Below are 19,721 nucleotides of genomic sequence, written 5' to 3' on the forward strand. Positions count from 1 at the left end.
TTTTCCAATTAATTTACCATTCACTGAAGAAGACCACCAAGCTCCATTTCAAAATTACATCTTGTCAGCAGGGCATTTCCTTCTTTGCAGAGCAAATTCTGGTGAAGAGCATGGAGATCCTATAAGACAGGAATCTCTCTCTTCCTACAGGACAGGAGGAATTTTAAAAGTCAAGGGCTCTACTTTTACTAACTTTTGAAAAGTATTTGAGATTCCCAGGCAAAACTTATTTTGGCCTTGAGTCCCTCACATTGGTCACTTCCTCCTGTTGTACGGAGTAAGCATAGGAATAGGAAAGCTGGATATTTGCCTTCACAGTTTTAGGCCCAGATTTTCTGAATGATGTAGTGTAGGCATGTAGGACTCACCCCTGTGGCACCTCCTGCTGTCACCCTGGGAATTAACTTTTCCAGCCTTGAAGCGCCCTCTGCAGGCCAGTGTCCCACTGCTGCTTGGCCTCTGTGTCCTGCCCAGGACTCCAGTGCCCTGTTATCTGTGGTCTCAGTGTCTCCCATCCCCAGGGAACCCCCACCCCCTATCCCCACCTCACCTCAGTCGTAGGCTACTGCCTATACTATCACCTCTTAGCCCCCACTCCCTGGGGCAGACTGCAGTATAAGCCACTCATCACAGGCAAGAGGGGTTTGGACCTGCTGCCTCTCTCTTCAACCAAGTAGCTCTATTGGGCCTTGGACAAGGCCCTGCAGCCTGGGGAGTTGCCAGCCTGGAGCTCCCCAACTCTTCTGGCCTTTCCCCATTCCTGCCTCACTCTAGGTACCCTGAGCTTCCCAGCAGCCAGGCCTCCCCGCCCCCTCTGAAAGCAGAGAGAGACTGAGTGCTCCCTGGTCCACTGCCCTTTTATATCGGGCCAGCTGCAGCCTGATTGGGGCATGGCCCAGCTGTGGCTGCTTCCCCAATCGACCCAGCCTAAGATTCCCAGCCCCAGCCCTCTCCCAGTGGTGGCCTTTAACCCTTTCAGACAGGGAGCGGGTGACCACCCCGCTATATGTAGGCACTTTGCAAGCCTGATATGCACACACAAACAACCCTATTATACATGTACTTGTGATTAACACGCGTACATCCGAACATTTCCATGTTCACTTTATGTTCAAATTAGTTAAGAAAAATGTGTGTATAATATCCATCACCAGGAACTGAAGTCAGGACTTCCACAACCGAAAGCTCCAACAGCCTGAGCCAGGTGGAGCTCTTTAGAGCCAGGTTCGCAAGCAGAGGGCTGTAACTGACCCACACTGTTTGGGGTTCATGCACAGAGGGAGGACATGTAACACCCACTGACCAGCAAGTTACACATACTTACACTCAGGCTCCTATGTGCATTAGGAACAAAATAACCCAAGCATACTGTGAAACCTCTGTACCCCAAAGCAACACCCTGGCACCCCCATACTTACCATGGTGATAGAATTAGGATATGTTTTGTACAAAGTATGCCTTGTGAGGTATCATTCTAAAAGCCTTGTTCTGTTGAACCTTAATATCCCGTTGGATTGTATACGTTGCCATTGTATCTGAAGTCATGGGGGTTTTGCTACACATGTGTCACTGAAATAGGTTGCGAAGTTGGAAACACCCACAACAAGCATTTCAGGTACAACAATGGAGAGGCCAGACAGCGTTGATGGCCCATTAAGGGGAATATACACACTCTCAAGGATCACCCCAGGAACCATGTACAATGGAAACCTCTCAGGCCGTGTCTACACGACGCGCGAAAATCGATTTTAGATACGCAATTTCAGCTACGAGAATAGCGTAGCTGAAATCGATTATCTAAAATCGATCTACTCACCCGTCTTCACCGCGTGGGATCGATGTGCGCGGCTCGCCATGTCGATTCCAGAACTGCGTTGGTTTTGGTGGAGTTCCGGAATCGATGTAAGCACACTCAGGGATCGATATATCGCGTCTAGATGAGACACGATATATCGATCCCCGAGCAATCGATTGTAACGCGCCGATACGGCGCGTCGTATAGACGTGGCCTCAGAGAGAGCACATACACAATGGAGACTGTTTGAGTCACATCACAGCAAAAGATCTTTCCAGCAAGCTAGAAGAAGCTATTAAAGAGGGAAGTGACATCATCATTTAGCCTCACTCCTTTCCCAACTCAACACCTGGAAGGATGTCTGAAGGACAAAGACTGAACTGGGGAGGTGGTTCCAGGCAGAAGGGATTTCTAGGCCATGTATGGAAGATCTGTGACCTCCCTGTATTATCTAGCAGGGGGAGACTCCACTTAATCTACATCCTGTCTAGTCTCTGGAACTCAGATTGCAATTTTACTTTTTATTTCTTAGATAACCAACTTTGATCTGTACGCTTACTACTTATACTCACTTAAAATCTATCTTTCTGCAGTTAATAAATCTGTTTTATATTTTTTAACCTAAAACAATGTGTTGCTTGAAGTGCAAAGAACATCTGCTCAGGAAGAAGGGTTGGTGCATGTGCTCTCCACATTGAGGGAGGGTTGGACAGGGTGATAAACTTACTCTGGAGAGGGTTCTGACCAGAGCAAGATGGAACAACTCTGATGTTTTAGACTGGGGAACAGGGGGAAATTGCTGCAGCCTCTTTATCATTGGTTCATGAGTGGCTGGCGAAAGCATTCATGTAATCAGCTGGGTGTGTCCCTGTCTGTGGATGGCTGTATGAGCGCAGGACCCAGAGGGGTTTGCAGCTTGTCACAGCATCACAGTGTGAGAGGGAGCCCAGGTTAGTATGTCAGCAGTATCCCAGTTCCAGGCTGCATCCCAGGAAACCCACCGCATATACCCTTACTATATTGAGATTCTGATACAGAACTTGCTTTCAGCTCAGACCCATCAGAGACTAACAGATACGAGAAAAGCAGAGTGAATAGGAGTGGAAAGCTTTTAATTAACAGCCTAGCTAAAATGCCATTACAATATGCAGTTTTGTTTTTATTAATTTGCTTGGATTCAGCAGGAATTCCACCAAGGAATAGAGATGAGCAGATGCAAAGGGAAGCATATTAATAAATCATGAGTGTCATTAAAATTTGTAAACTAATATCTTCTAGAAAGTCTCGGCAATTAGTCTCGGGGCTTTCTTGGCAAACAAAATATTAATAAATCCAAAAGGTCCATGTTTTATAAAACCACCATCCTGTGGAAAGGTCACTGATAGAACAATTAGGCGACAAAACAAATGGACCAGCCAGCAGCCTGACTTGTGGAAGACAAATGAGTTTCCTGGAAGGGGACGGCTGAGGCAGCCTAACCGAGGAAGGAGGCCAGTGCTGGACGCAGGTCTGTGCGCCAGCATTTTACAACATGCAGATGGGAATGATCTGATTAGCATGTCCACTGGGTCACCTTTTCTTGAGTGATAAAACAACTGCTGAGTTTGCACTGTGTCATTGTGCCTCTCCATCCAGCCGTGACATAACATTAGCCTTTTTGCTTGCTGAAAGAAGGAAGCTCCAGAGAGGATCAGTTTGAGCCTGCCTGTTCCCTTACAGAATGTTATAGGGAGGAAACCAATAGAATTCCATAGAAATCTTTCTTAATCTTAGAGAATACAACCGAAAATGCAATTTTTACCATTATTACTTGTATTTCGGTATCATCTAGATCAGTGCTTCTCAAAGCCAGGCCGCTGCTTATTCAGGGAAGCCCCTAGTGGTCCAGGCTGGTTTGTTTATCTGCCACATCCTCAGGTTCAGCTGATTGCTGCTCCCACCAGCTGCTGTTCGCCGCTCCAGGCCAATGGGGGCTGCAGGAAGGGCGGCCAGCACATCCCTCAGCCCACGCCACTTCCCGTGGCCCCCATTGGCCTGGAGCAGTGAACCTGGCCAGTGGGAGCCGTGATCAGCCGAACCTGCAGATGCGGCAGGTAAACAAATCGGCCCGGCACGCCAGGGACTTTCCCTGAACAAGCGGTAGACCGGCTTTGAGAAGCACTGATCTAGAGGCCCCAACACAAAATTGGGCCCCCTTGTGCTAGATGGTGCATGCACAAATAGTCTGAGCTGGTCTCTGCCCCCAACAGTATGCAAACTAAATAGGCAAGACAGACGAACAGTGAGAGAAACTGAAGCATGCAGGAAGAAACTGATTTTCCCAAGTGACAGCAGTGGCAGAGCTGGGAATAGAATCCAGGTTTCTTGGCTCCAAGCTGAATGAATGATCTATCCACTAGCCCATGCTATTTTTCTTTAGACCTTTTTAACCATCCCTTAGAATTTCACAGTAGCAATAGAATTCTCTATTATATTCAATAGGATGGTTCCAAAAACCCATAGAAAGGTTTTCTATTAAATTTGGTCACACTTTATATTAAGGTTCCATTTATATACAGTATACAAAGGGTTAATAAATGATTCATAGATAGTATAAGCATGTTTTAGACAGGACTTGTATATGTTATGGATAGTTATAAGCAACCTATTGACCTGTTGGACTCTATAATAATCGATTAACCATTTAGTAAAACATCTATTAATCATATATTAACCCTTTATAAACAGAACCTTAATATAAAGCATGACTTTATGTATGATAGGATTTTTCCACAGTGTTGACTTACAAGGAAACAGCAAAAGAGCTAAATACATGCAGCGTGGGTAGAAGATGGGGAGACAACATGGGGTATGAGTACATCCCTCAAAGCTTCCCAGGATGTTAATACCAAGGAGGTAGAGGAAATATTTGGCATGGCACGTAACAGGGGGTATGTTGTAAATAGGAGTAATAGTACGAAATGGAGAAAAGAAAGATTGAGACTGAATGCCAGGAGAGTGGGATGTGCTATGTAGCCAGTGGCATAGTCTGCCTAGAAAAGTGGTAGAACTTCCATCTCTTGAGACTCAAACTAGACTGAGGAAAGCATGAGAAATTGTTTTGTAGAGAACCGCACTGCCCTGACAAGGAGATGGATTGGGTGGTCTCATAGAATAGACATAAGCCTGGCATAAGCCTGTGGACTCATCAGATATAGCACTAGACTTCTTGGGTCAATAGCTAACCAAAAGCTCATTCTCTCAGCCAAAGATAACCTGGTGGTAGCAGGTCGGATGAGGAAAGAGAGATCTCAGAAGCAGCTAAGAGTCAAATTACTTTACAAGTATGCAACCTTTACCCAGATGTGAGAGGTTAGCACTGCAGTGTAGAAAGGTGATGGAGGCTTTGAAGGGAGACAGCAGTGATCATCCTCACATGAATTGTCACAGTCCTCCAAATGCCCATCCTCTTGGTTAGAGCTTTCACCCAGCTGGTCTGTTCCCTAGTGTGATATTGGAGAGATGGGTGCCAAGTCTTTGCTGGTGCAGCTGTCCCCTTCCACTCCATCTTCTTGACAAGGAATCAAATTTCTGATGCATACTGTAACAAATCCATGGTAGAATAAACACAGATGCTAATGGTCATCACCTAAAAACTTCCCACATGTAGCATGAGGAACAGAACTTGATGCTTTTTTCCAAAACCAGGTTTTGAACTACTAGGACTAAAAGAGGACCTCAATTGGCTAGTAGCAGTATTAGAACTCTTTGATGAATTGGCTGCCAGAAGGTGACTCATAGATTTTAGGACCAGAAGGGACCATCATGATCATCTAGTCTGACCTCTTGCACATTGCAGGCCATAGACCAGGGGTAGGCAACCTATGGCACCCGTGCCAAAGGCAGCACACAAGCTGATTTTCAGTGGCACTCACACTGCTCGGGTCCTGGCCACCAGTCTGGGGGGCTCTGCATTTTAATTTAATTTTAAATGAAGCTTCTTAAATATTTTAAAAAGCTTGTTTACTTTATATACAACAATAGTTGAGTTATATATTATAGACTTATAGAAAGAGACCTTCTAAAAACGTTAAAATGTATTACTGGCATGTGAAACCTTAAATTAGAGGGAATAAATGAAAACTCAGCACACCACTTCTGAAAGGTTGTCGACCCCTGCCATAGACCCTCACTCTTATACTAGGCCTTTAACCTCTGGCTGAGTTTTAATGAAGTCCTCAAATTTGATGTAAATACTGTAAGTTACAGAGAATCCACCATTTACTCTAATTCAAACCAGCAAGTGACCCATGCCCCATGCTGCAGAGGAAGACAAAAAAATTCCAGGGTCTCTGCCAGTCTGACCTGGGGAAAATTCCTTCTGATCCCAAATATGGCGATGAGTCAGACCCTGAGCATGTGGATGAGACCCACCAGCCAGACGCCATGGAAAGAATTCTCTGAAGTCACTCAAAACCCTCTCCATCTAGTTTTCCATCTCCGGATGTGGGAGATATTTGATAACAGAGTCACGGATGGGCCATATGCCATTGTAGGAAATTTCATCATACCATCCCCTCCATAAACTAATCAAGCTCAGACTTAAAACAAGTTAGGTTTTTTGCCTCCACTACTCCCTTTGGAGTGTTGTTCCACAACTTCGTTCCTCTGATTGGTAATTTAATTTCAAACCTAGATGTATTGATGGCTAATTTATATCCATTTGCTCTGGTGCCAACATTGACCCTTAACTTAAATATCTCTTCTCCCTCCCTGGTATTTATCCCACTGAAGTATTTCTAGAGAGAAACCATATCTCCCCTCATCCATTGTTCTATTAGGCTAAACAAGTCAAGTTCCTTAAGTCTTCTCTTGTGTGGTAGGCTCTCCAGTCCACTGATCATCCTAGTGGCCCTTTTCTGCATCCGTTCCAGTCTGAGTTCATCATTCTTAAACATGGATGAAGCTGCATTATTTGATGCATGAATATAATCCTCTGGAAAACAATGTGTGTTGGTAAGTGGCAATGTAATATACATTATGAGTTTGATAATAAAAAAGTATAACACGTTACATCCCCTGGCATTGTTATAATCTTGTCATGACTGCAGTCCACAAGTTTTATTTCAATACAGCAAATTACAGCAAAACTGCAACATTGTAGTCAGAAATATATAAGCATTATGTGCTATACTTCATAGCCCAGAAGAGGAAGAGAGGTTGAGATCCATCTTTTTCGGCAGTTTATATTAAAGCCCAATTTTGCCATCCTTACACGAGCTCAGTAGCACCTTACTGCCACAAGGACAGCTGGCCCTTTAAGGAAGCTGGGGGCTCAAACTCACCTGGGTCAGGTTTAATCTACCTCCCAGATAATATGGATGAAAATCACGAGATTAGCTGGCAATCACATGATCAGCCTCCTGATCCCTGGACTCTTATTCCCAATGTGCCAGCTCACTTTAGGACATTTTACTTTAGGACATCTTCAGTCCTACTGAAATCAAGCTGTGTGTTTAGTGTATATATTAATGATCTGGAAAAGGGTGTGAGCAGTGAGGTGGCAACATTTGCAGAAGAAACAAAATTACTCTTATTCTGAAAGGACCTAATGACTGCCATTCACGGGGAGTCCCCTATGAGTCAAAGACAATCACAGATATTGCTAAAAATCAATCAATGCACCATGCACGCTCTTTTAGATTTAATGGAAGGAACAGTTAAGCCTAGGGTGACCAGATGAGAGGAAGAAAATATTGGGACACGTGGAGGGGAGGGTCTGCCGGCAGAGCAAAAAAATAAAACAAGAGTACTATCGGTGGAGCGAAAAAAAAAAGCTGAGTGCTGCCAACGGAGCGAAATATCGGGACAAATTGTGTCCCGACCAAGATCGGTCAGGATGTGGGGGACAAACACCTAAATATTGGGATGGTCCCGATTTTATTGGGACATCTGGCCACCCTAGTTAAGCCCCTTGCTGTGGTAAAAAGAGATACAAACAATGGAAGAACTGCCCAAGAGACTTGGCAGGTCAGAGCTAAGCCATGAGGACTGAATGTTTCCTGTTTATTGGTTTTATAGCCCGTAGGCTTCTCTATACTATGGAGACTATATTGGTATAGTTACATTGCCATAGCTATGCTGCCATAACCTGGTAGTGTAGACATGGCCTACACCTACATTCTTCCATCAACACTGCAGCATCCACACGGCGGATTAGGTCAGCATAGCTATGTCAGCCATGGAGATGGGTTTTTCACTCCCATGACCACGTAGCTATGACGACCCTATTTTTAAATTAGCCTTTGTGCATTAAGGGGCAGAAAGCCTGGAGAACCAATTTTGAGCATAACCCTGAGAATAAGCAGACAGACAGAGCTTCATGGGCACAAAGCTCACCAGAGTGGTAGACACTTTAAATCCAAAGATAACTGCAAAGTGTTACAAGCGGATCTCACAAAACTGGGTGACTGGGAAAAAAAAAAGACAGATGAGATTCAGTGTTGATAAGTGCAAACTAATGCACATTGGAAAACATAATCCCAACTACACACACACAAAAATGGGATCTAAATTAGCTGATACCACTCAAGACATAGTAGATAGTTCTCTGAAAACACCCGCTCAATGTGCAGAAGTCAAACATGCTAAACAGAATGTTAGGAACCATTAGGAAAGGGATAGATGATCAGACAGAAAAACATCATAATGCCACTGTATACATCCATGGTATGCCCACACCTTGAATACTGTGCACAGTTCTGGGCACCCCATGTCAATAAAAGATACATTAGAATTGGAAAAAGTACAGAGAAGGGCAACCAAAATTATTAGAGGGTATGGAATAGCTTCCATATGAGGAGGGATTAAAAAAACTAGGACTGTTCAACTTGGAAAAGAGATGACAGAAGGAGGTATGATGGAGGTCTATAAAATCATGAATGGTGTGGAGAAAGTGAATAAGGAAGTGTTATTTACCCCTTCATGGAACACAAAAACCAGGGGTCATCCAATGTAATTAATGGGAAGCAGGATTAAAAAAAAACAAAAGGAAGTACTCTTCACCCAATGTAGTCACCCTGTGGATCTCATTGCCAGGGGATGTTGCAAAGGCCAAAAGCATAACTGGGTTCAAAAAAGAATTAAATAAGTTCATGGAGGATAGGTCCATCAATGGCTATTAGCTAAGATGGTCAGGGATGCACCTCCATGCTCTGAGTATTCCTAAACTTCTGACTGTGTGAAACTGGGACAGGATGATGGGGGATGGATTATAGGATAAATTGCCTTGTTCTGCTCGCTCCTCCTGAAGCATCTGGCACTGGTCACTGTCAGAACATAGGATACTGGGCTAGATGGACCATTGGTCTGACCCAGTACGGCCATTCTTATGTAGACATGAGGGTTTCTGAGCAAGGAAGCTGCTGTTTGTTTCTAACATGTTCATGGAAACAGCATTCTGTGGACTTTTTTGTAAACAAACAAGGTTATATCAAAGTATAGACCCAACTTGTATCATCAATTTCTCCTCCTAATTGAAATAACTCTACAAAGCCCCAAATACAAACTAACTATGTGGGCCAAAGGGACATTGTTATTTATATTAATCATGACCAAAGAAGGATGTGAAGAACTCCAGGAAGATCTAAACAAGCTAAGTAACAGGCAACACAATAGCAGATGAAATTCAGTTTTGACATATGCAAAGTCAAGCACATTGGAAGGAATAATCTGAGCGACTCCCTCTTGCTTAATAAAGCCGGGGGGTTGTGGTCACTGCTTATCATACCGATCATAAATATCTCAATGCTGCTTTGTGATTCCTGTTTCTGGTCTCTGTTCTTGTGTCACACTGATGTCCCTTGTCTTATATTTGGATTGTAAACTTTTTCGGTCAGGGATTTGTCTACCACAGTACAAATAACTCCTAGGTTCTAAATTAAGTAACAATTCAGAAAAGAGACATGGCTGATACTATAGCAAACTCAACAGAAATATTTGTTCAATCCATAGTGGTAGAAACGCACACACACACACACGCACACACACACACGGGAGGCTGCATAAAAAATGGAATCGAAAATACTGAAAGTATTATCATGGCCATGGTACACCCTCATCTGGATGTTATGTTCACTTCTAGCCACCTTATCTCAAAAATAAACTAGCAGAAACAGAACAGGATGTGGCTAGAAGATTAGAAGCTTCTATATAAAGAAGAAGGAGAAAGACAGAGATGTTTAGTTGAGAGAGAAGACAAATAAAAAAAGGGACATGATAGAGTTATAGAATATAACTATGGAATCAGGTGCATCTGTTTAGCCAATCTCTTAGTACAAGAACAAGGGCATATGCAGTGAAGCAAAGGCAACAGACTTTAAACTGATGAAAGGATTTATTTTTTCCATAATACATAGTTAACCTGTGGAACTCCATGCCATAAGATATATCTGAGGCCAAAATTAACAAAAAAAGAGAGACATTCATGAAGACAATCTGAAGTTCCACTTTTTTACTAGATGGGGGAAAAAACTAGAAGTGAAAACTAGAAGTGAAATGCTTTGAACCACCAGGCTTAAAGATATAAATCAATCACTGGTCAGATTCTCCCTACCCTCAGAAGTCCAAATTTCCAAAAGGAAACAGAAAAGCAAAATATTTTGATTATGCAAAGTTGCTGCAATGCTCCATGGGTGTTGTAGTTCAAGCACCTCATGCTTCCATACTCCTCCATAGGCCAGGATCCCTGATTGGACTCCATCTTCCATCACCACTGTTTCCTCTTCTAGCACGGGGAGATGGTGCATCCTGGCAGCAGCATGGCCACAGTGCATCATGGGAGCTGAAGTTTGACTAGCTCTCTGGCCCATAAAGGAGAATGGGAGCATGAGGTTCTAAAGCAACATTTCAGAATAAATTTTTTGGATTACATTTTTTGAGTTTTTTTATGGAAAAAAAAGTCAATGAAAGGCAAACACTTTTTTTCCACCAGAGAACATATGGTTATTTTTAAAAAAAATGTTTGGCAAAATACAGTTTTCACAGAATTTTTTTTTGAAATCACCCTGTTTATCTAGATAATAAGAACTTCCATGTTTGCATTATAAGGTAGGGTGTGATTCCCTGGCTCATGAACACTTACTCATGCTAGCTTTCCTTGAGCTAACATGGCTATAAATAGCAGTGTAGCCACGGTAGCTGACACTACCATGGCTACACTGCTATTTATAATCATACTAGCTCAAGGAGAGTTGGAGCTAGTATGTCTACACATGCAGAGGACTCACACCCCTAGCTCAGGGCCTGTAAGTGATAGAAACCCTCAGGTTTCAGGACATCAGCCAACCACTAACTTAGTAGTTGGCCATACTTGAAATCATAGGCGCCAACTCCATGGGTGCTCTGGAGCTGGAGCACCCATAGGGGAAAAAAATGGTGGGTGATCAGCTCCCCCCTACAAACACCCCAGCGCCTTCCATCCACCGGTGGGCCTCACCAATCAACCCCTCCCTCTCCCTTCCCATGCCTCCCACTCGCCAAAATCAGCTGTTTCACGGTGTGCAGGAGGCTAGAAGGAAGGAGAGAGGAGCAAGGACGTGGCATGCTTGGGGGGGGGGTGGGAAGAGGCAGGGCGGAGGTGGAGTGGCGACAAGAAGAGGCAGAGCAGGGGTGGGGTCCTGGGGGAAGAGGTGGAGTGGGGGCAGGGCCTGGGGCAGAGTTGGAGGTCGAGCACCCACCAGCACTTTGGAAAGTCGGTGCCTGTGCTTGAAATGCTGCTGTCGTGTTTCAGCGTGGACACTACCTATGCCAATGGGAGGGGTTCTCATCATAAGCTATCAACCTCTCTAAGAGGCAGTGGCTATGTCAAAGGAAGAATTCTCATATCAACCTAGCCTATTGACACGAGGACTTAGCTGGCTTAATGGTGTTGCTCACAGAGGTGGATTTTTCACATCCTTGAGCAACACCGCTCTGTCAATCTAATTTTCTAGCACAGACCAGTCCTGAGAGGGTTAGGTTCATGGTGGTGTTTTCTTGTACCTTCCTCTGAAGTAACAGGTACTGACCAGAGAACCAGATATCGGAGTAGAGGACCCCTAGACCAATCTGTTACAAGCAAGGCCAAGAGCCCAGTGTATTTCACAGATACAATATAATACACTGTAAAACCAGAAACAACATTTTTAAAAACCCTCACCCTGTAGCAGCAGCTCCTGTGGCTTCTGTCCCACGCAGCTGGGCCCGGCTCCTCGCTCTGGGTGGTACAGCCTAGCGCATAGGGGCAGTGTCAATCAGGTTTGGCCATCCCTCCAACATGAGGTGGGGAGTGGGTAGGAATGACCAGGCCAAATCTGAGTTAGTGGCATTGCAACCTGGCATACAGGGTCACAGTACCACTCACTCAAATTTGGCTTCGCGCCCATATGTCATCATGATGGGGAAGCAGTCAGGCCAAAGCCCAGTGGTGCTGCAACCACACACGCTAGATCACAACAACTAGAACAGGGGCCTGGGCTTGGGCCCAGCCTCGTGGGACAGGATCGGCCACTGCTGGGTGACTGAGGAGCAAGCTTGCTCTGCATCACACCACCTCCAGCACAGTCCTCCCAGAACCGGACCTGATCCCTTTCATCGCCCTTCTCCATTGTTAAAATTGCTAAAAAGGATAAAACTTAAAAAGAAAAAAAAAAATAAGCCACACCACAATATTCCCAAAATAAAATGAAAAATTATTTAAAAAAATGAAAACATTTACAAGGCTTCAGCAATGCCTCTATTCCTTCATTTGAATGCTGAGTATCATTTGCTCTGACTTAACCAATATCACAGTTAGCAGAACAGCATCCAAACTGACTGTTAATTCTTTCTTCTTTTTTTTTTTTTTTTAATTACACTCAGGACATTTTCCTATTGATTTACTTGTCTTTGTATTTAGATGCAGGGTTTAGAATAGCTTTTCTATTGCAGTGCAGTTTTCCCATTAAAAGCAGCCTCTCATTCTAGACTCCCAAGGAGCAAGAGAGAATTCAGGGGCAGTTTCCGGTGCATGAAGAATGAAGGATGAAGCCCATATCTGGAGACAATATCGCAGAGTTTCCTATTCTCACCTCCTCTGAAGCTTTAGTAGATGGTTTACTGCTGTCTGCCGTTAAGTGTCCTTCTCTTCTGGAAACCGATCTGTTTGCTGACTATTCAGAGCCAGGACCAAGTAGTACTGTTGTCTAGGAGAGCAGAACTATTGTGTAGTTGCAAGAACATGCCCTAACCCCAGAAAACAGAAAAATCCAGGAGTCCCTGTACATTCTTGTAATGATTATTTTAAACCTCGTAGGAGCTCAGATATCATGATATATGTGAGTATTTCTCAGTTTATTCTTACTACTGAATATGCCATTATTAATAAAGATTATGCATTTCTGTAACGTCTTCCATGAGAGGAACGCAAAGCACTTTACAAGACTTAATGAAACCTTTTTTATTCTGCATTTTTCAGATGGGAAAACTGAGGCACAGGGGTTTACCCAAGATCATCAGGCAAATCAACTGGGATTAGAAGCCAGGAGTCTTGACTCCCAGTCTCCTGCTCTAACCACTAGAATTCATTCCTGACCGGAAATTGGAACAGAACCCAGGAGTCCTGACTCCTAATCCCTTGACCTAGCTCAGGGGTGGGCAAACTATGGCCTGCAGGCCACAGCTGACCCATCAGCCAATTTAATCAGCCCTTCAAGCTCCCGCTGGGGAGGGGACTTGGGGACCACACCCACTTGGCATGTGCATGACGCTGCTCACGGAAGCAGCGGCGTGTCATCCCGCCAGCTCCTATGTTTAGGGACAACCAGGGGGCTCAGTGCACTGCTCCTGCCCCAACCACCTTGCTCGCAGCTCCCATTGGTTGAGAACTGTGGCCAATGGGAGCTGCAGGATGGCGCCTGCGGATAGGGCAGCACACAGAACCACCTGGCCGTGCCTCCATGTAGGAGCCAGAGAGGGGACATGTTGCTGCTTCCAGGAGCTGCTTGAAGTAATCACCACCTGGAGCTTGCACCCCTGACTCTCTCCTGTGTCCCAACCCCCTGCCCCAGCCCTAATCCCCCTACTGCCCTCCAAACTCCTCAGTCCCAACCTCAAACACCCTCCTACACCTCAAATCCCTCATCACTAGCCCCACCCCCAGAGCCTGTACCTCCAGCAGGAACCCTCACTCCCCTATACCCCCCATACCCTAACCCCCAGCCTGGAGCCCCCTCCCATACCCTGAACTCCTCATTTATGGCCCCACCCTAGAGCCTGCACCTCCAGACAAGAGCCCTCACCCACCTCCTTCACTCCAACCCCAATTTTGTGAGCATTCATGGCTCGTCATATAATTTCCATACCCAGATGTGGCCATCAGGCCAAAAAGTTTGCCCACCCCTGTTCTAGCCACAAGAACCCACTCCATGTCATAATTTACCACTCTAATCTCTGCTGCAAACTAGATGGATCATCCCGGACAATGTTAAAATGGGTTTCACAAAGCATTCTATGTTTTTAGCATATCTTCTCTATGAAATGTAAGACTTACTTGGAAACATTTAGTTTGAGCTGATGGCTAATCCCCACCTTCGTCTCCGAAACCACCTCCATCCCCTCACCTCCCCCCCCAAAAAAAACACTCTAAGAGGAATGTCACTATCACCTTTTCGCACAGCTCAAATGCGGCAGCAATTTCTTGGCATTAAGGCAGGATTTGCTGGCTCGTTACATTATTTATGCAGAGCAGATTGCACGGTAATTATGCTTAAAGTATAATTACTGTGTCATTTGTACTTGTTAGGCGCAAGGCAAAAGTTTTCAAGGCTTAAAGACCCTGAAAAGTACGAGGTAAGTGAAAACGGCTGTATTCCCTCTTAGTTTCATGATTATTTATACATTTGCAGATTACCGTGGTATAGTGCAATTAGGCTTTAGAGTGCCAAGCAAGTCAAGAAGTTTCAAGAGCTGTTATGAACAATTAACTCCTAATGCATTAACTGACTGCTGCGTGGTTAGCCCCCATCCGGTAATGCTCCTGAAACGATCTTACAAAAGTGACTTTAAAGTTAATAAGAGAACAAAGACGTCAAAAAGCCTGGGTGGAAAGAAGGACAATAGAGTGTCTGCGCAGAAGTGACACATCCAGTAACAGAGAGTTACCATGGACTGACTGGCAGCGTTACTAGTAATTCTTGTTGAAAGTTAACAATAGACACACTATAATGGGTATAACAGGGAAGTATAGTCCCGGGCCTTGAAAATTTCTTTTGCCCTGTGCTGTGCATGCCATTGAAAAACCACTTCGCTCAGTTTAAGACTCTTCCATTCTGCAGAACAGGTGGAAATACAGAGGTCAAGATCCACAGCTGGTGCACGTATTTATATGCTGTTTGTAAGCCTGTGTGTGTATATATATATATATTATTAACACACACTTATAACTGTGTGTGACACATACACATCCACCCACCCACACCCACTTGTACATAGCATATTATATATAACATCCAAGTTGTAGTTCCATAAGCCGAAATATATTGCGTGCCTAGTAAAATTCCCCTGTAATTTCATAGCAGGATTGCAGCCCAGTCTCTGCAATTTGAATCTGTTGAGAAAAGAGCATTCAAATGCCTGCATAAAACACGGTCATTAAATGGCCACAGAAGAAAGAAAGCACAACCAAAGGCAGTCAACTCACTGTATATTGGCTAATCTATCCAAGTCAGTAATGGAACAACAGATGGGGGGTGTGAGCTGAGCCTGGAACTCCTGATTCTAATTCTGGTTCGGATACTGATTCCCCTGTGTGACTTCAGACACACCTCTGCTCACCTCCACCTAGGTGCCAAATTGTGATACCACCTGCCTGCCTGGCAGAGGGGCTCAAAGGTGGAAGAGAGGATTGGTTGGTATGGTTAATTAGCTGATTGTACTGTAAACATGCTTTGCAAATAAAAGTTCTCCAACTGTAACAAGTATTCCTGAGCCAAATCCTAGTCCTCATGGAATCAACGGAAGTTTTGCTGTAAGTATCCATGGGTCCAGGATTTGGGCCACTATATGAGAAATACAGGATAGGATTGGATGCAAGAGGAAAGCTCGTTGGGTCAGGGACCACCTTTGAGTTTTGTGTCTGTACAGTTCCTAGCACAGTGCGGCCCGGATCCATGTCTAGGGCTCCTATGCTAAGACAAATACTAATACAACAGCTGTATGCAGAAGTTAAGTGGACTCTCTCGCTTAGCCACGACCAGTCTCCCTGCCATCAAGTTTTTACTGGTCTGAGTTGGATTTTCTTGTTTTTTCAAATGTCATTCCCCCATGTCCTCTCTCTAACAAACTTTTCTTCTGGGCATTTTTATTATTTGCATTATTAGCAGTGCCTAGAGTTCCTAGCTGAGATCAGCCCCCATTGTGGTAGCGCTGTACACACGCAGAGTAAGAGACAATCCCTTAGTGATCTAAATAAGATAACACAGCCAAAAAAAGGGGAGGGGATTATTGTTCCCATTTAACAGATGGGTTTCTGAGGTTCAGCCATGTGTGTGAAGGCCCATGGGGAACTTATGGCAGAACTGACATCCAAATCTCTTAGGTCCCAGTCACGTATCAGGAACACCACCCATCCATCCACCTCTTACTGGCGCAGAATTAGTGAGCTCACAAACAAAGACTGTTTTACCAGAGCAACTCACCAGCATATTCTGATGTCCTCCACCTTTCCCAGATCAACCAGTTCAGGTTCTCTGGGTCTCAGCAGCCCATATAACATGAGGCCTAGCAAACCGCTCCCTGCCATTCACTGTGATTTCTGTAATCCACTTACCTCCACAGCGAGCTTTCAGTAACGCTCCCCAAGTTGAAGTCATAGAGCTTTGTTAGAATGAGAATCACCTGCAGGGGAGAAAGAAAGAAAAGAACCTTCCTTTAACATTTTGTAACTATGTATATAATGCATCTGAAATCACCCAAAGGAGAGCTTAGCATTTATCCATTAAAGTCGGGGTATTATAGGATCAAGTAGGTAAAAAGAAAATCATTAGCTCAAAGCATCCATGTAACTAGTAACATTTATTTTAATCCTCGGGATGTTTTGCATTTGAAATAAAACATGCCAACAAGAATTTCTTTATCATTGTTAGCTGGTTCTCTACAGCTGTAGTTATTCAAGGTCAGGAATGGAATGAGATGGAACTTTTTATCTAAGTAGCCCAACCAGAAACCACACTCAACTACTCCTTTCTTTATCCCCCAAGGTACTTGACAATGAAAGTCCTCAGACTTAGTGAAGATAAATGGAGAGAGGATTCATGCCTAGGCCCTGAAACAGTCTGCGCACCCATGCTGAGCTCCATTATTTTTTATGAGACTTTCCTGAGACATACGAGTTCACACTCCCAACTAGGAACAGACTGCTGGACTGGAGTCAAAATTTTCCTTGCTCGCAGACAAAGGGCTTCACAATCAATGATGGGCAAAAAATCAGCGTTTCAGGTAAGAAAACATTACCTGAACCATACATAAAAGAAACGTAGCCAAAGCTTCATCCCAACCAATGGGAAAATGGGATGGCCATAACCCCGAGCAATTTCCAGGACTATTTACCTTTAACAGAGATGTGTTTAAAGCACAAAATGCAGATTGAGATTTTGAACATGCCAAAATTCAAGCTAAGATTTTGTTTCATCCCCTTTTACAGTCAGTTCGTAAGTCCCATTAAAGTCAGAGGGACTTGCATAAAATCATAGGACTGGAAGGGACCTTGAGAGGTCATCTAGTCCACCGTGCACTCATGGCAGGACTAAGTATTATCCGACCATCCTTGACAGGTGTTTATCTAACCTGCCCTTAAAAATGATGGAGATTCCACAGCCTCCATAGGCAATTTATTCCAGTGACAGATAGGAAGTTTTTACTAATGTACAACCTAAACCACCCTTGTTGCAATTTAAGCCCGTTGCTTCTTGTTCTATCCTCAGAGGTTAAGAACAATTTTTCTCCCTCCTCCTTGTAATAACCTTTTATATATTTGAAAACTGTTATCATGTCCCCACTCAGTCGTCTCTTTTCCATACTGAACAAACTCAATTTTTTCAATCTTCCCTCACAGGTCCTGTTTTCTAGACCTTTAATCATTTTTGTTGCTCTTCTCTGGAAGAGAAGCATGCTTAAAGTTAAGCACATGCTTAAGTAAGTACCTGACTGAATCAGGGCCTTGGTCAGCTGTGCTGGAAGTTAAAAGGTGTAACAGGCGTTGTTGGCGAGTTCAAACCCCTTAGCATACCTAGAGATATTATGCCAGGTGTACCCTCCACCTCTGATAAGACCTCCACATAACATTACTCACATAGAGTACCAATAACTGCTCTTTCTCCCACTTCTCTTTCCCTGCCCACGTAGCTCTACAGATAAGACACTCCTGTCAACACCAGATTATGAAAGCTATCTAGGCATTGCTTGGATCACCAGGGCAACACAACCAATTTAAAAGGCAATGCCGTATAGTCCAGGTAGAGATGGTAGCCATGTTGGCAGAAGAATTTTTCCGCCAATCCAGAGGCTTCTACCCTGGGGTTTACGCTAGCTTAATTAAGTCTCAGGAGTGTGATATTTTCACATCCCTGGGTGATGGAGCTATGCCATCCTAAGTTTAGGTGTAGACCAAGTCTTAGGCTCCTAAGTCTTGTAGGTGTTGAAAAGCTGAGCAGACCAATGCTTAAATACCTTTACAAATCTAGGCTTTGCCACCTAACACAGTGTTTTCCATGGGATTCATTGAACTGAAGCTAATGGGACCCCTCAGGGGCAAGTCTACAGTACAGAGCTACATCAGCACAGCTGTCCCGCTGTAGCGCATCTGGTGAAGACACTCTGTGCCGACAGGAGAGCATACTCCCATCGGCATAATTACTCTACCTTAGTGAGGGGTGGAAGCTATGTCAGCGGGAGATCATCTCCCCTGATAAAGCGCCCGTGTGGATAGCGCAAAATTTGCTTCACTCAAGTGAGGGGGCTTTTTCACTCCCCGAGCGACATAAGTCAGATTGACTGAAGGGACAGTGTAGACCTGCCCCAAGCTCTACTGATATTTTTTTTTCCAATTTAGCAAAATTTTGAAATCTCACCCTTGTTTCCACATTTTCCAGGGCTCAAAAGAGGCCCTTTTCCAAATATTTTTGGGAATTTTTTTTAAATGAAAACATTTAGGTTTCTGGCAAATGAAAAAAATTTCTACAGAGATCTAGATAAAATGTCGAGCAAAATTCAGAGAAATGGTCAGCCTTTGGCAAAGTTTTCATTTTCAAAAAAGAGATCTTTTTTTCCCTAATAAAAAGGCTTTTCATTGGAAAAATGTTGCCCAGCTCTACTCACAGTAGCAAGCATTACACTCCATGGCATTTGCATGGCCAGGCCCTTAATTTGGCCTTATCTTGCTTAACAGCTACGTGGGGCAACAAGTTAAAGGCTGAAGGGAAAAATGTAAACGTGTTAATCACTGTCACAAACTCCAGGTTGCAGTACCTTTTTACTGACAGCAAATCACAGGGAAGAGATCTATGGGAACTATAAAAGCCCCTAGGGCACATGCTTCTGCCTAGGTTAATGGATGGAATGTCTGCTTCAAACATTCATTCATCTTTATACTGTGGTTACTGTTCTCTCTCTTGCTCTTGTTTGGCTCCATTATTTCCTCCAGGGTAGAACTCGGCGGGGAGCAGGGAGGGGAAGAATAGAAGTTAAGCAGCTTCTGGAGGGGAATGTGAAGGAACAGTTGCTGGACAGATCTGAGTTAGGTTAGGTCACTCCATAAATCAATGTGGCGCAGTAGTGAAATAAGAAAAATACCTTCATGCTATAAATTAAAAGCTTCACCACAGCTTTCAGCACAAGGTGAGGAACTATCAGCAAGAAGTGGCGACCCAGCCAC

The 19,721-nt window shown here is 44.1% G+C and overlaps 1 protein-coding gene across 1 annotated transcript in view; it reads right to left on the reverse strand.

Annotated features, from left to right (window-relative positions):
- LOC116838098 (VPS10 domain-containing receptor SorCS3) overlaps positions 1-19,721 on the reverse strand; it is a 513,373-nt gene that overhangs the window by 323,153 nt on the left and 170,499 nt on the right. Inside the window, exon 2 of the mRNA XM_032803097.2 lies at positions 16,620-16,687. Coding sequence (XP_032658988.1) covers positions 16,620-16,687 — 68 coding nt within the window. The remainder of the gene's footprint in view (positions 1-16,619; positions 16,688-19,721) is intronic.

Source organism: Chelonoidis abingdonii, chromosome 16, assembly GCF_003597395.2.
Source record: "Chelonoidis abingdonii isolate Lonesome George chromosome 16, CheloAbing_2.0, whole genome shotgun sequence".
Lineage (NCBI taxonomy): Eukaryota > Metazoa > Chordata > Testudines > Testudinidae > Chelonoidis > Chelonoidis abingdonii.